Source organism: Cynoglossus semilaevis, chromosome 1 (genome assembly GCF_000523025.1).
Source record: "Cynoglossus semilaevis isolate Cse_v1.0 chromosome 1, Cse_v1.0, whole genome shotgun sequence".
In the NCBI taxonomy this organism is placed as follows: domain Eukaryota; kingdom Metazoa; phylum Chordata; class Actinopteri; order Pleuronectiformes; family Cynoglossidae; genus Cynoglossus; species Cynoglossus semilaevis.
In genome coordinates this window covers 26,932,893-26,948,888 of record NC_024307.1, presented here as the reverse complement: position 1 = coordinate 26,948,888, position 15,996 = coordinate 26,932,893, and the positions used below count along the sequence as shown (strand labels likewise).

At 43.2% G+C, this 15,996-nt stretch overlaps 1 protein-coding gene across 7 annotated transcripts in view; it reads right to left on the bottom strand.

Moving 5' to 3' along the window:
- Positions 1-15,996, bottom strand: part of svep1 (sushi, von Willebrand factor type A, EGF and pentraxin domain containing 1) — a 67,918-nt gene that overhangs the window by 17,054 nt on the left and 34,868 nt on the right. For 5 of the 7 annotated variants that reach the window (XM_025058637.1, XM_025058645.1, XM_025058639.1 and 2 more), the window contains 20 exons: positions 14,698-14,856; positions 13,004-13,183; positions 10,847-11,026; positions 8,594-8,788; positions 7,011-7,129; positions 6,721-6,850; positions 6,024-6,131; positions 4,117-4,248; positions 3,826-4,017; positions 3,620-3,741; positions 3,340-3,445; positions 3,046-3,249; positions 2,672-2,905; positions 2,421-2,582; positions 2,149-2,310; positions 1,907-2,068; positions 1,485-1,573; positions 1,122-1,142; positions 649-745; positions 333-446 (listed from right to left, as the gene is read on the bottom strand). In XM_025058637.1, the coding sequence (XP_024914405.1) occupies positions 333-446; positions 649-745; positions 1,122-1,142; positions 1,485-1,573; positions 1,907-2,068; positions 2,149-2,310; positions 2,421-2,582; positions 2,672-2,905; positions 3,046-3,249; positions 3,340-3,445; positions 3,620-3,741; positions 3,826-4,017; positions 4,117-4,248; positions 6,024-6,131; positions 6,721-6,850; positions 7,011-7,129; positions 8,594-8,788; positions 10,847-11,026; positions 13,004-13,183; positions 14,698-14,856 (2,868 nt within the window). Of the gene's footprint in view, positions 1-332; positions 447-648; positions 746-1,121; positions 1,143-1,484; positions 1,574-1,906; positions 2,069-2,148; positions 2,311-2,420; positions 2,583-2,671; positions 2,906-3,045; positions 3,250-3,339; positions 3,446-3,619; positions 3,742-3,825; positions 4,018-4,116; positions 4,249-6,023; positions 6,132-6,720; positions 6,851-7,010; positions 7,130-8,593; positions 8,789-10,846; positions 11,027-13,003; positions 13,184-14,697; positions 14,857-15,996 lie in introns of those variants that run through there. The other 2 variants (XM_025058641.1, XM_025058650.1) reach the window with 2 other exon arrangements.

The window sequence follows — 15,996 nt, the reverse complement described above, 5'->3', positions numbered from 1 at the left end:
GAAATACAGTTGCTGTATTTCTCTACGTGAACTAGTACAATAGTCATGTACAATGTCTGAGAAATCATTAAATTTAGTGACAGAGTCACAATGGGTTGTCTGTCATTACTGAGTGATGTCACAATGTGTGTGTGCTTCTTTTGTCCATTTTACATATATTGTTACTTTTATATTCCTTGCCCTTGTAAATATCTCCTTTACTTTATTATATTATTGTCATTTTGCACTGTGCCATATTTTCTGTATGTTTGGGACATTTGACAAAGTTGACTTTGACTTGACTTTCAAACTGGATACAGGGTCACCTGACCTCAAACCTTCTGTTTCCATACCTAAAAATCCCATCTTGCACTGACACTGGAAGTTTCCCATCCCGTCTCTGCACAGGCCTCCGTTCTGACAGGGAGCAGAGTCACACTCGTCTATGTCAACCTCACACTTGGCACCTGAGAGAGAAGAGCAACAGAGACTTCATGAAGTACTTGTCACATACAATACCTCCGTGACAAAGACTGTGTCATTACAGTGAGAGGCCACAGGGCAGTCAACAGGGTGTCCAGAAGAGCACGTGGAGCACAGAAGCATGAACAAATTCTAAAAATGCAGATTCATTCATAGACTCATGTTAAAGTGTCGTGACATGTTCACCTGTGAACCCAGGCATACAAGTGCAGATGTATCCAGCTCCAACCTCCTCACATGTTCCCTTGTTCTGACAAGGATTCAGGAAACACTCGTGGAAAACCTGATGTCAAAAGATCATAGTTCTTAACAAGATGAAACATAAAAAAACACATCATAACAAATGTAAAATAATTTGTATAAACACAACGTCATCATGAATGGCAGGTTTGTGTGATGTCATCCTTAGGTGTCATTTTCACAGTTTTGTCCTAATATCATTATTAATGGGCACTTAAATGTGCATTTATTTTGAGAATCATGGATAAACAGTTGACTAGTGTGTCTGTGTACGTGACTGACAGGTTTTCAAACGTGTGTTTTCATGTACAGTATTTGTATCTGAGCTCTTTTTATTTGAATCCTTTGAAATTAAGTTCATTTAAAACGTTGAACGTTGAATGAGAAAGAGAAATACAAAAAATGCATAAACTACATACCCAAACACACAGAGTGAAAACCTGGGAATGTGGCAAAAAATGAGTATGAGACACAAAAATGACCAGAAATGTATTTGATGTAGATAAAATGGTTGAGTCTGAAACTGATATCAAAATAAAATGCTAGAAATATCTGTGTAAAATTCATTTTCCTAAAAAAACCCAATTTTTTCTTAAATAAAGAGAAACTGTGCCTTTGTATTAATGGTACAGTGTGGGTTTTTTTTCTTGTGTTAAAGTTAAAGCACAGTTGGTCATCAAGTTGGAAATCCATATATATCTATATATATGTGTGTGTGTGTGTGTGTGTGTGCATGCGTGTGTATGCTTTGTAAGTCTATTTTTCCTACATGATGAACTCACCTGACTGCTCGCCTCATACTCCTCTCTGACCTTCATCTCTGGAGCTGCAGTCACACTCTCCTCCTTTGGAAGGAAACTGGAGCTGAAGCCTGACAATGACACCCACAGTGTAAGAAAAGACATGTTTTTTCCCCTTTCCTACTGGAATCCAGCTCGGGGAAAAAAAGGTCCGAGTGAAAACTCTCTCCCCTGACCACTGATCATTCCTCATTCCTGTATGATTTAGTTTTCCCCTCATATCCAGTCCTTAATTCCATTCTTTTCCACTCAGTCTGACTTCACCGTACTGTAAGTGCAGTGGTGAGCAAGACGAGAAGGAGGTCTGTGCTCATGCACCTTCATCAGTGCTACTTTAGGACTGCTCTCCTTATGTTTGTTAAAGTAACAATCTGTTGAACAAACTGTTGAAGTGGAGCACTCACTGGAGCAGTGCTGGATGGTGGTCGCTCCAGTCACAGTGGTGGTTCCATAAAAGGGACAGGCCAGGCAGTAAGAGCGGCCATGGTCGGGCTGGTAATAGTCTCTGGGGCAGGGGTAACAGGGCACCAGACCAGTGCGTGAGAAGTGACCTGCTGAGCAGGGAACTTCAAGGGAGAGAAGAGAGGATCAGATCAGAGAGTGGCTGAGTTGAAATAACACTGAAGATGTAGACCGCTGCATTTACCTCCACACTCGGCTTCACCCACAGCTCCCCTGGTGACGGTGGACGTCTCATCAGGACACACCAGACATTCTCTGGCACCGAAGGCCGGCTGAAAGTGTCCCAGCGGACATGACTCACAGATCTCCAGTCCATTCAGAGAATGACTCCCAGGTTTACACTGTCCTGTAGTCCCAGAAAAAAAAAACATTTAAAAAAAGTATTCATACATGTTTTGATGTATTTCCAAATAACACAAAGTACTGTCTGACTCCTAGAATACACAGAAACCCTACCTTTACATTCCCCCACACTCCGAGAGTGTAGGTAGGCTGTGGAGGTTCCTTCAGGGCAGGACTTACACTCCAGCTGACCCTCCTGGTCCTGGTAGGAGCCCAGCCAGCAGCTCTCACACTCATTGTACTCCAGAGAAAAGTAAGTTCCCACTGGACATTGGACTGTGAGAGCACTGATGGTTACAATCTTTGAAGTAATGATAACATTTCTGTCTCTGCATTTGTACTTAATGTCTGGTGCAAACGCTCACCACACATCCTGCCTTTGAGCACTGAGCCAGGCCTGCAGAACAGAGACGCCTTCCTGCTCTCCAGGGATTTAGGATCTGCCACAATCATCTGAGAGGACACGTGGAAACTGGACAGTGGCTGCTTGGCCAGAGTTCGCTTCAGTCGGTTGGTCAGCTGCTCCAGGGTCCGCATCAGCCTCTTCTGATTGGCCACCTCCACTGAATCGTTCCTCGACAGGGGCAGAGGGATGCTTGCTGGGAGAATGGACAAGGTTTAAATGATTGAAAACAGACAAGGTGTATCTCCAGCCTCCTGTTAAAACTCTGACACAGGATTATATATTATTATTTACTTCTGCTGGCTGTCACTTATGAAGTGGTCAGTAAGGGATTACCTGTGATGTTGAAATAGATCTGGATCTTCTGGTCTCTGGTTGGCCCTCTGATTCTTCGGTGCCTCTTAGTGCGATGGTGTGACTTCACACTGCCGTCCTGCTGCCTGTTGGCGAGCTGCCTCGTACCTGTGGCAAAGCCTGAGTCAAAGTAGGCGTAGTCCTGAGAGCCCTGAGGACTCCAGTTGTTCCCCCAACCTCCTGGTGCTGAAAGAAAGGATGAGGGACGTTAGAGAAAAAAAGGACCAGGAGCAGAGGAGATTAAAGTGATTAAAAATGGTTTGCATTGTTTCTTACTGATGGAAAAGCCATTCTCATAGTCATAGTTGTACTCCAGACAGTGACCCTGTGACATCACCTCCAGCTTACAGGTGACTTCATCACCACTGCAGATGTTGGGAAGCTTCAGAGAGCAAAAATAGAGGGGAATTACAACACAACAGCCCGTTGTTTTCCTCACAGTCGCAGTATCAAAGATCAAAACTGTGACACAGTCAAAAACCTAAATGTCTGCCATAGTAGTTTTAACAAATCATTTAAACATGTCAGTTTTCTTCTTTAGTTCTGGGTTTCTCACCATTCCTCCAAGTTTAGTGTTGAACTCTCCCGTGAACTTCTTGACCAGGTCCAGGTCTTCACACCTTGATGCTTTGAACAGCATCTCAAAGGGCTTGAATCCGTTGTTAGCGATTCGGTTCACTGAGAGAAGAGAGACAAAGACAGTAGTTGATACATGCACAATCCCTGCTGTGTATTTGAGGCAACAGAGCCTGCTGCACTCACAGGAACAGTCGGGTCTCTCTGGGGAGTACGGTGGCTCCCAAATGCCGTTGTACGGGCAGAAGTAACTGTGCACGGCGTCCTGAGTGAAGCTGTATCCGTCTTTACAGTGGAGGGTACAGTTAACACCCTCATCTTCTTCAGAGCAAACAAATTCTCCATTCACTGGGACGTAGGGTTGGTCACACGTGGTTCCTGCTCAGAGAGAAACAACAACTCCAAGGTTCTGTCTAATGAATGTATTATTGTACGGTAGAGGTCAAAGGTCAGCTCTGTTCTTTCTCAGCCGTCTACCTTGTACAGTGATGGTGACGTTGCAGACGCGACTGTTCCCTGCAGCATCAGTAGCTGTGTACTGGACAACAGTCTCTCCTACTGGAAACAGAGATCCTGGAGAATGGCTACTGGCCACCGTGAGGCGTCCACCTGAAGAGAGACACAAATCACAAGGGTCCAAAGAGCTCACTTAATCTTTCTTTTTAATTTACCATCAGTGTGTGTGCAATTTGAAAAAAATGTTTTACACTGTACAAAAATTCATTGTTTTCAAATATTCCTTTTCATATTCACGTCCAGTTTTTGCCATTTGAAAAAGAGTCAAAGAGTTGACCTACAGAGGGCGATCTTGGCCTTTCTCCAGTGTCCTGGACCATATGAGTCACCTCTCCACTGAGGCTGTGTTGAAGTCTGATACCAAGACATATGAATAGTGAGTCTGGGCATCACATGGCACCAGAACCATCCACCTCTAGGGACCGGGGAGGAAAAATTGCTACAGTCTGCTTGGCCTCAAAAGAACAGCTGAACGTGCGTAGCCTGATGGATGGTGCTTAGGAGAAGCAGCGGTGATGAGAAGCCCTGACCATTTCATCACATACAGGTTGTGGACAAAGAGCTGTGCAAACATCTGCACCAAGTGTGTTGGACACAGACTGGAGTTTAGACAAAATGAAAGAATGAGGGGAAAATAAGTGACTGACCTTTGACTGAAATCAACCAGTATTCAGGTCATTCCAGCAGGGCTGACACACGTCTGGTCTACTGAGTCTGGTGTCTCCATATATATGTGTGTGTGTGTGTGTGTGTTTAAACATGTGTTTATGTGTGTTCATCGAGTCGCGTCTATATATAGCTCTGGCATCAGGGCGTGGGCTTGGAAAAACAAAACACTGACGTTGAAGCTGCGCTGGGTTGACGTCGTGTGGCCCAAAGCAGCTGTAGCAGCCTGTTATTACAGAGTGTGTGTGTGTGTGTGTGTGTGTCTGTGAGTAAATGTATGTGTGATGGGTGTGTACCTCTGGAGACAGGTATCAAGGAACAATCTCTGTAGGCCTGTGTTTGTGTGTAAGGCCCCTGTTCACCTAAATACACAAACACACACAAACACTATTTCAGTGTGTGTGTGTGTGTGTGTGTGTGTGTGTGTGTGTGGAGCTACAGCCAAAGAATTACACAGTCCTGGACCTCTGGAGAAGTCTGCTTTGCTGTCTGTCACCACCAAGGCTGTTTGGCTCCAGCTCCAGAAGAACGTGCTCTGATATTTAGGCAGCATGGTGGAGATGTCTGACCCGCTCGACATGTGAGAGCAGCATGGCGGCCGCAGCAAAGAAACTGGACCAGTGCTGGAAACCTTCTCCTCAGCATAGAACAAACAAGAGGAACCTCAGTTGTCAAAGAGACACTGGGGAAATGAGCTTGATCTTCTAAATGAATTGTTTCACTCTCTAACCCATGACCAGGGAAGTTCTCTAAAACCTGACACACCTCAACGCTAACATTTGGGTTCTAAAGCTAATTGTCCGATAAAATATCTTTAGCTAATGTTATTGGTGAACAGGAGTCCTCAAAGGACACAGCAACGTCTCATGAACATGTGTGTTTGTACAGTTATGAAAACTGTGACCACAGTGAGTGAGAATTCCCATTGAAGGTTTTCTTCATTACTCCACCAACCACTTCATCTGTTCACACTGTCTGTATCTGTTGACAACAGACAAACAAATGAGGCCACGTGCACACAATCAATCATCCATGCTCAGTGTCCGTCAGCACACACACACACACACTCCTCTGATCCCCCTTTTTTTCCCCATTTACTCAATGGAAACTCATCAGTGGAAGAGGAGGGGAACGGTGGTGGTGGGGGGGAGTGGAACAGTAGAGTAAACCATCTACCGTCTGAGGACGGCAACCAGACATACCTGAGTTGTCGGAAAACTGCGGCACCTCCCACTTGACCGCTGTCTCAACGTCTGTGGCTTGGACTGTGGGTGGGGACCTGCACCTGTCAATCACTGGGGGCTCCGTATCTAGAAGAAGATGATGATGATGAAAGATTTTAAACTGGCCCATGAACACAAGAGGAAAGAAAAAGAATTCAAAAAGCACATCTGTGAACATTATATACAGTATATATGTACATATACATATATACTGTATATATGTATATATACTGTATATATGTATATATACAGTACATATATGGACGGCATGTATATATGTATAGAGGTAAAATACAACAGCATAAAAGACAGACAGTCTGGATCAGTTTGTCACACAGTGGTGTCTTAGTAAAGCACAGTGTCCTACCAACATAATAACATATGGACATAATCCAGGCTACCATGCTAGTACCCCCCCCCCCCCACTCCCCCCTCACACACATACACACACACATGAATGTGTGTATGAAATTCTTAATGGCTGGCTGAAATCTGTGGAAGCCAAAAGGAGAAGCGTGTTCTGGATTTAGTGCTGGAGTTATAGTTCAGTCACTCGTGGAGGAACTCCAGTCCCTTAACTTAACTAGTACTGACACTACAGAACTAACCCACTACAGAAAAGATGAACCAGAGACCAGAGACCACCATGTACCAGTGGGACCAGTTCTGAACTCACCAATAACTGTGACTGTAAAGGAGCAGTTGGCCTGGTTTCCAGAACGGTCGGTCGCAAAGTAGGTAACTGTCTCCATTCCAATGGGTAACAACTGTGGAGGAACATATACTGGCTTCACTTGCACTGCAACCTGGAGGAGAAACACGGAAGTACATTTACCTTTAAAAAAGAAGGTACTTTGGGGATCTGAATTGCCAAGCTATCTTCTTGGCTAACATTTAGCCACTGTTGCCAACTTTTATTTAATTTATCTACTGTATATATATTTAATTTATATTTGTATGTCCAACCTCCTCTTTTGAGTTGTCAGTGGCGTTAGGGACGTTCCAGCTGATGACTGCGGTTCCACGCCGCTCATCTGTTTCTGCGACAATGTCAGCAGGACACTGGATCTGTGGTCGTTCAACATCTGAGGAGGTGAAAACAGAAACACTTTAAAGCAACAAATACTACGAGATATTACAGATTAGATATTACATAAGAGGGTGTCAAGTAGCAAAGTATACACACAAAATCCTTTGTATTTAGGATATTTAAGAAGTATAAATCAAGAACAAATAAATAGCAGGAACAACCTCATGCCAATGACTGATTCATGAAGTTGTTTTCCACCAGCACAACCCTGGCTGCAGGAGAATGAATATTTAATCCCTCAGAAACAAAATGCTGGATTCTCTCATTTACTCTCACAATTCTTTGTTTATTTTGGTAGGAAAAAATCCCTCTCAAATGACAGCATTCTGTAGCATAGTCAGGGAAACAATGTTTAGCTGTTGGCGACTGACTAACGACCACGACCCTCGGATGAAACAATTCCCTCCATGTCTCATTCTGCGTGCAGCATGTTGTAATGAAGTGAAGCCAGAACCTGTTCAGTTCAACCCAGTTCAGGCCTGCAGCAAACAGCGCAGCCTCCAAGAGCTGCTCAATTCCTCCTCTCCCCTCTGCCCCCATCCACAGTGGTCATGCCTGTTGTGTTGTGTAAGAGAACTCACTTCCATCTGGACCTGATGACCCACCTACTCAGGCATCCATCCCCTCTGAAGACTAACACACATAAAACCTGCTATCTAAGAAGCTTTTACAGTTCCCTTTCAGATATGACGCTAACTTTAAGTCATGGTTAATATCTAAAAACATGAACACTTGTTACAGATGACTCTTTCTCTCCTGTCACTTGTCTGTCCTGTACTTCTATCTCTCCCCAACTACAACAGTTCCTTCATTAGTTAACTATCTTTAGGATGGACAGGAAGGGGAGACATCAGACCTGGGATGGTCTGAGTTAAGAACGTCTTCATGGAACAGGTTGAACACCGTTATAACCATTCCCAAAGTACAGCAAAATGCAAAGAAGGTGGGATGAAGGTGGAGGGTGGGGTGAGGAGTAGGAGTATCCATCACAGTTTCCTGCTGCTTTATTTGTAAATTGTCTTCTCTGTCTCCACACAAAGCTCTTTCTCTTTTTCCTTCTGGCAAGTTCATCGAGTCGGTCAGAGTTACCACGAGTAATGGAATATTAACTGGTTCCTTTAAGCAGACACCTAGAACTTTATTGCCCCAACATGTCAGAACTATTTGAAAACTATGCCTGGCAAAACTTTTAGGTGACATTCCACTGGCCTGGTCTTCAGTAGAGAATAGTTTGGCCTTTTTGATGCAGCCTTCTCAAACAGCGGCTCCTCTGAGGCTGGGTATTAGAGGAGAGACATCATTGACACACAGGCCAGCAGGTGTTGAATGAACACTCAAACACTCAACCCACTGAGCCACAGCCACCTTGTTTTCTACTGAATATTTACACCATGACCAGCTCAATCATGTGACCACTGACTGTGGACCAGCTGACATCTGTCCCCCTGCAGACACAGACCTGTGCACACAGCTTTGTGGACGTTGGCCGTCCAGTTCCCAGAGCCCATGCACACAGCCTTCCTGTTTCCCTGGAGGACGTAACCTTGCCGGCAGTTGAGCAGACAGACGGAGCCCATTGACACCTGCCTCCTTCCACAGACAGGGGGCGACAGCAGTATGTTCTTCTGAGCCGTGATGGGTGGACAACGCACCTCTGGGCCAAAGTGGGAGAGACCAAAGAAATGATTTGTTAGTTTGCTTTAGTTTAATTTGAACTGATCTAAAGCTATTCCCTTTATGTTTAGGATATTTTTATTCATCAAATAAAAATGTCCTGAAAGTGAGGTTCACACATCCACAGCTTCACTGAGCTAAAGTTTATCAGCATACTTTCTGATAGCATTCTAAAAGCTACGTAATCATTCTGGACCTGATCTGGACCTGTTGCCTCATGGATAGTTTCATCAGATCAGAGTTCTGCATATTGCTCATCATCATATGTTGACAGACTCTACTCTTGATCAGTTCAACTTTATGATTTTATTGTGTCTTTAGTCCTGCTTCTATGGCTGCAGGTGAAGGGAAGTTTTCATCAGATTAAAAATATATATCTTTACATCAGGGCAGTCAAAGCCATCGTGTTTCTCTGCTGTGCAAACAAACAGTGAAACCAACAGCACTGCTGAAGCAGCAGCATCCCACAGAGATGTTAGAGATACAGAACAGTCAGTAGGTCTGAAATGGTCAAAGGAATCATCTGCAGCACTGGGCCAGAGAGATGGCAGTAGCTGATAAACTCAATCAGTGGTATGTTTTAAATAGCGCTGGTGAGTGAGTGAGTCAGAGTCGGTCGGAGGTTTGTGGTGAGCACACTCTCACACTGCCCCTTTCTTTTGTGCCTGATCTGGTTACTCTCTCTGTGTGTGTGCCACCATTTTAACTTTAACTACCAGTTTCAGGGCAGTGAGGCTAATCCTGCGTGCATGTGTACGTATATGCGGTGGTGACGAGTGTAGCTTGGCTGTGAGAAAGCAGATGTATCTGTTGCTGTGATGATGTCGTGCAGTTTTGAGAAAATACATACCACATGTTTAAACTACTGCTGCACATGTTTGACTCTTTAGCTAATGTTACTGGTGAACAGAAAAGGCATGTTTAAAAAAAAACAAACAGATTGCCTTCGATCAAACAACCAGAGACTGGGCCACCCCGACGCTGTGTCTGGGCCTCACATGGCTCAGGTGCCACTATTTGAGCCACATTTGTGCACATGATCCAAACTGGAGTCTAAAATGAAGTTACAGGTAACAGCATTATATTAAAATTTATTCAAAAGGGAAAAATGTGGAATCTTTATTCAGATTATTTATTATTAAATAGCCACCAAAAATTGAAGGAAAACAAGTTAAAATTTAACAAAGAATAAATAAATAAATAAGCCACAGTTGATTTAATGATTTTAAGATTTCCAAAAATAACTTCTGTCCTGGGGCAAATTTTTTCAAATAATTGAAACTGGAACGATACAGACGAAAGCTCTGTCCTCCACCTCCAGCATTATTCATTTACATGTGGTGCATTAGTAACAGTCACACTAATGAATTATTCAGTCTTTTCCTACACCAACTGGTGTTTGTTCTGACGAATGTCATCAGTCATCAACCTGACGGATCATGGAAAACAGAGAACTCAAATTTGACAAAACAGATGATGACAGAAAAGAGTCTGCATGAGGACAAATCAGAGACGGAGTGGAAACACACTGTGGTGGAGACAAAGAATAAAGGAATAGTGATCAGACGAGGGGGGAGGGGGGGCAGTGTATGTTGAAGATGATTGGAAAACGAAGGAATTTTTATTTCAACAAAAATAGAAGTGAACAAACCCAGACGTATTTCTATTTCAACCAAATCAAAAGTTATGCAAACTTTTTTTTATTCAATGAATCAATGAATTATACATTTATATGTGTCGGGGGCAGCTGGGCTTCAGCTCGCTTGCCTTAGGGGTCGAGAACAGATCTGACAGCAACTTTGTGAACTATCTTAACAATAGTTAACGTCGCCAAAGACTAGGTATCAGGGAAGATGAACTCACACTATCAATGGAATCTGGGCTAAGGTGCTTCGGTGCAGTACAGAGGTCCAGGTGTGAGTGCACCCTTAGAGCGGGAGTGGCTTCATTAACATGAGCATACGGTAGATGATAAAGATGGATGAAGTGAAGACGTACTTCCAGGGTAGGATAGTGATTCTGGTCATAAAAGGCTTACCCACACACCGAGGTAGGGGTCCACTCCACTGGGAGTTGGCTTGACAGGTGAGTCTGGATTCTCCCTCCAGCCGATAGCCTCTCTCACAGCCAACCTGACACTCTGCTTTGAACGAAACACCACCGTCACTGCACCGCAGGAAACCATGCTGTGGTCGGGACAGCGGCGGACAGGACCGTACTATAAGTGAAAAGAAAAGTCATTTTTTAAAAAAGGACCAAATGTGAATCTGTGCTACATTCTTTGGACAATTGTCAAAAATGGTTAATAACACATTCTGCTGCCAACACTCATCCATCAATCTGAATCTCATTTGACTAATAGCGATGACTGGTATGTAAAAACCAGCTGCAGCAGAGGCTGAAATTCACACCCTTCATTAGTGAGTTCCAAACAAGCATCGTTGGTGGAAAAGATCTGCCATCAGTCTTTAAATAGGATTGTTTTCAGCTGCTCTTTGCTGGAGGGATTTTTGTCTAACTTGTGCTTAAAAATTTCCACTGATGTTTTATTGGACTCCTATCAGGGGATAGACTTCTCCAGGTCAGACTTTTCACTTTTCCTCCTTCTTTGTGTTTATAGGATCATTGTCAGACTGAGGGGAAATTCCTCTGCTGGCTCCTCCGGAACTCTGACTCATCCTTTCATTGAATATTGGAGAAGACAAACATACATTTATAATGATATCTATAAAAGTCATCTCTCCCCCCACACACTCTCTCTCTCACACAAACACAAACACACCTTTTGCACACAGCGATAATAATAATAATTAATAATAATCAAGTCCCTTATTTGCCCAACAATTGGGAAATTTAGAGTGTAAGTCTTTGCAACCAACACAGGAAGCGCCAACACAGGAGGCGCCATTAAGTAATTGGTTGCAACTAACAGGCTGCCATAGGAGGCGCTATTGGGGATATGCAGGTTTTGGGTCTTGGTCCAGCGAATTTTCTCTCATACTGTGATCAGACGATGAAATATTTGTTTCATTCCCGGGGCCAAATCAGAAGCTGTCACTCCGAGGTCACATACTTGGTGGATTGTGATTATTTTCAGGACGTTTGTTGTCAGTACAGATCTTTATACAGTGGTCTTCTGCTCTCATCTTATATCAAGTTTTTAAACTGTTAATTGGGAATATGGAATATGTAACACTGTGGTGAAATATGTTTATCCATTTTGTGTTCAAATATTACCATCTCATATGTCTTGTATATAAATCACACATGAAAAAGGCTGTAAATCAGCTGCTGAAGTCCTGTCTGTTGTTAACATTATACAGTACAGCAGTAAAAAACCTTCCGTACTGCTCTGAAGTACGCTGACGTATAAGCAGACTTCTGCACACACACACACACACACACACACAGTCACATAATATAAAGATATATACACCACAGGCCACATACAGTAGTATAAATGTCCAAACACACACCCTGGGATATTCAGTGTCTTGGTATTCGTGAGTCAGTCTGATGCTGTTTTTCTGTTCAACTCTTTCAGCTCATTAATCTCTCCACTTCTCCTGCGACTCTTTTTCCTTTCATTCTCTCTTTCCTGTCTGTTTCTGATCTGCCTCACATTTGGGCTCCTGCTGTAGGACCTTCTGTCCTTCCTCTGCTCACTTTTATACTCGCCCTCCCTTTAATTAGAACCTCACTCTTTCTGATGAAACAAGACTAAGAATCTTCACACAGACAGACAGACAGACAGAGACAGACACAGACACACACAGACACAGACACAGACACAGACAGACAGACACAGACAGAGACAGAGACAGAGACAGAGACAGACAGACAGACAGACACAGACACAGACACACACACAGACACAGACAGACACACAGACAGACAGACACAGACAGACAGACACAGACAGACAGACACAGACACAGACAGAGACAGAGACAGAGACAGAGACAGACAGACAGACACAGACACAGACACACACACAGACACAGACAGACACACAGACAGACAGACACAGACAGACAGATAGATAAAGAGGAAAGAATAATATTTGTAATATAATATACATATCAAGTAATAACTAATAGAAAACTTGTGAACAGTAATTTTAAAAAATGCATTCCTGGGCCTGAACCTAAGACAGAGCCGCCTCATGGAGTTCCATTGGCAGGAATCTCCTCACCTCTACAGCTGGGGGGAGTCCCCGACCAGGTTCCATCAGCCTGACACAGTCTGATGTTGGTGCCCTGGAGGTCAAAACCTGGATGACACCTTACACCGCAGGCAGCGTCAAAGTGGTTGTTGCACACATTTTGGATAAAGAAGCCATTTTCTGGAGGAGACAATGGAGGACAGTGGACCACTGGAAGACAGAAAAGGAGACGTGGAGCTTATTTGACTTTTATCTAAGCAGGTCAGACTGGCTGAGAATGAGCTCTGTATTTGTTAGAAAGACTTAACACCCTGTGATTCACTCTACCAAACATGCAGATGTGGAGATGATGCATTCATGGACAACAAATCACCAAACCAAGAACCCAACAGGCGGAATGTGGCATCAACGGGTCTCTACAGATGGAATCAGTTTTCTTCTTCTTATTCTTCTACAAAAAATGTTTTTTTTTTTTGTTAACCTAGATCAGTGGTTCTCAAACTTTTTCTACTCTGTTCCACCTGAGAAAACACTGATCTCTCTGAGTACCACCATGATGACCAACATTAGAATACAGCAGCAGAGGCCTTCACTGTTAGCTTCCTACTTCAAAATCTCACAAGTAGCTACACGTTTTTTCTAAATGTTGTATTCATTGTGCATGGTATGTTTCAGATTTATTTAGTTAAAAATGTAAATGTGAAAATATGAATTGTCCCCGCGTACCACTAGAGAGTGCTCACGTACCACTGGTGGTACGCATACCACAGTTTGATAACCACTGACCTAAAGCCATGGTCATTATTTTGTAACCCATTTTTTCCATGCTAAGGGTGGACCACTTCAATTACTGACTCCAGGAAACTAATGGAACGTTCTTCTGGGTCCACACCGCAGAATAAAGTAGTTCAGTTCAATCAGTAACATTTATGAAATACATTTTATATTTTACTAAACAACATATTTCTACAAAAAAGGAGCAGGTAGTGCAGCCTGTTAGAGTACATGGAAAACCAATGTTCCTACAATTTCAAACCATTAAAAAGAAAAAATCCAGGGCGTCAAACAACACCTCTCCAGCCTCCCATAAAAACATATAGTGTTAGTAATTAGTGAGAACTGCTGTGTCTGGATGAAGTGATGTGGAAACCCCTGGAACAAATTACAGGAGGATTCCTTATCCTGGAGTTTCTTATCCTATACTTTAAAGCAGTACCTGCTAACTGGCTGTTTCTTATTTCCAGGCATTTAACTTCAATAAGAGGCTTCTCTGACAATATTTGTCACTCAGTGACTGCAATTCTCAGAATTGATTTTTTATCTTTAACCTTTCACTTCAACAGTTCAACTGGATTTCTATCCAAAATGTATCTGTCAAGTCAGGTCACAATGATTTACTTGTGACTGGACCAGCGTTTTCAGAGGAAATAAATACTGGCAGATGTGAGGGTCACAACAGTGAAGATAGTGAGAACAAACAACCATAACAAAGAGGACGACTTCATTTGTCTTTATAAATCAGAATCAGATTTACTTTATGATTCACAGAGAAACAGATAAGAAGTACTGATCTGAGTCTCAGTGAAACTAAAATGTATAAACTTGTCTTTAAATTTTCTACCAGGCAGCAAGTATGACAAAGGCACAATTATTTCAGAAAAAAGAAATACAGGCTCCAACAGAAGAGTGGAGGAAGGGTTCGTTCACAGGAGACTTCCTCTTACCTTGGCAGGTCATGCCTATTGGCTGGTAGCCTGGCTTACAGATGCAGTCAGTGAGGGAAGTGCTTCCAGGCTGTGAAGTGTGCTTCGGGTCAGGACATGGTGAACAGGTGCTCAGACCTCCTGGTGTTCCCTCTGGTTTGTAGGTACCAGGTGGACACGCTGGTCGGATGAAAGGCACAAAGACAGTTTTCACTTCCTGTTGTTGCAGTGATGTTTTCCTACCTCAGAGACAGAGCTCCATTCACAGAAGGTCTAAGGAGGATCTGTGTTCAGTTACAGTCTGTATGTAATAACATATGGACCGTGTTAGAAGAGCCTGTCCCATCACCTGCACAGACAGGCTCACACACATACTACAGACTGTGTTTTCTGTTGGCATCATTGGAACTGGATCAGGAGGACATGCAGTAAAGACAAAGAATCACGGGTCACAGAACGGTCCGCCAACATTCCTTCATTCCCCACCTATTAACATCTAAAAACCAGGGGGAGCATCGACGGTGGAGCAGAGGAGTGAAAATGAATGACTGTATGGATCTTATCAGGGTTTAACGCCGACCTTTCACATGGGTTTGGCCTGACACTACGGACGACCTGACTGTTTGCCGACCTTTCACATGGGTTTGGTCTGACACTACGGACGACCTGACTGTTTGTGATCAATGACGTCATCTTCTCATTGTTCTCCGTGATGATCTCCATGGTGTCATTAAATAAAACAAGATTCATAGATCTCTAACATTTATTGGGATGACATTATCCCCAGGTGCAGCAGCCCTTAACACCAATTTTATGGGTAGTTTCACACAAGCAGTATACTGCCCTGACAAATCCCATAATTCTCTCTGTGCTCACTGATGCACTTGAGGAGAGTGACTCTTCATTAGCTGCAGCCCACACTCCAGGCCACGTTCCTGTGTGTTCATGTTGTGGTGCATCTGAGAGACCATTATTGTGCTGTTGTTTTATATTGACAAGTGTGTTTATAGTTCTGGGTCCATTTATCTACATGTGGATCCACTGAAAGTCTATAATACGTTACCAAGATACCAAGAGAGAAAATAATACAACAGAGTGGAAAGTAGAGGAAGGTTATTAAGGAGGAGTGGGTTTATATACAGAGGGTGATGTCCTCTGTTCTGAGTACATTAGAATCATGGTTGAGTCAACATCCCATCCCCACTTGGGCTTTTGTAAACGTTTACTATGATTTACTAAATCATTTCTGTTGTTTTTTGTGCATTATCCCTAAAACAGAGCAGTGAAACACGATCCAGTGTTCTGACACACAGCTGCTGA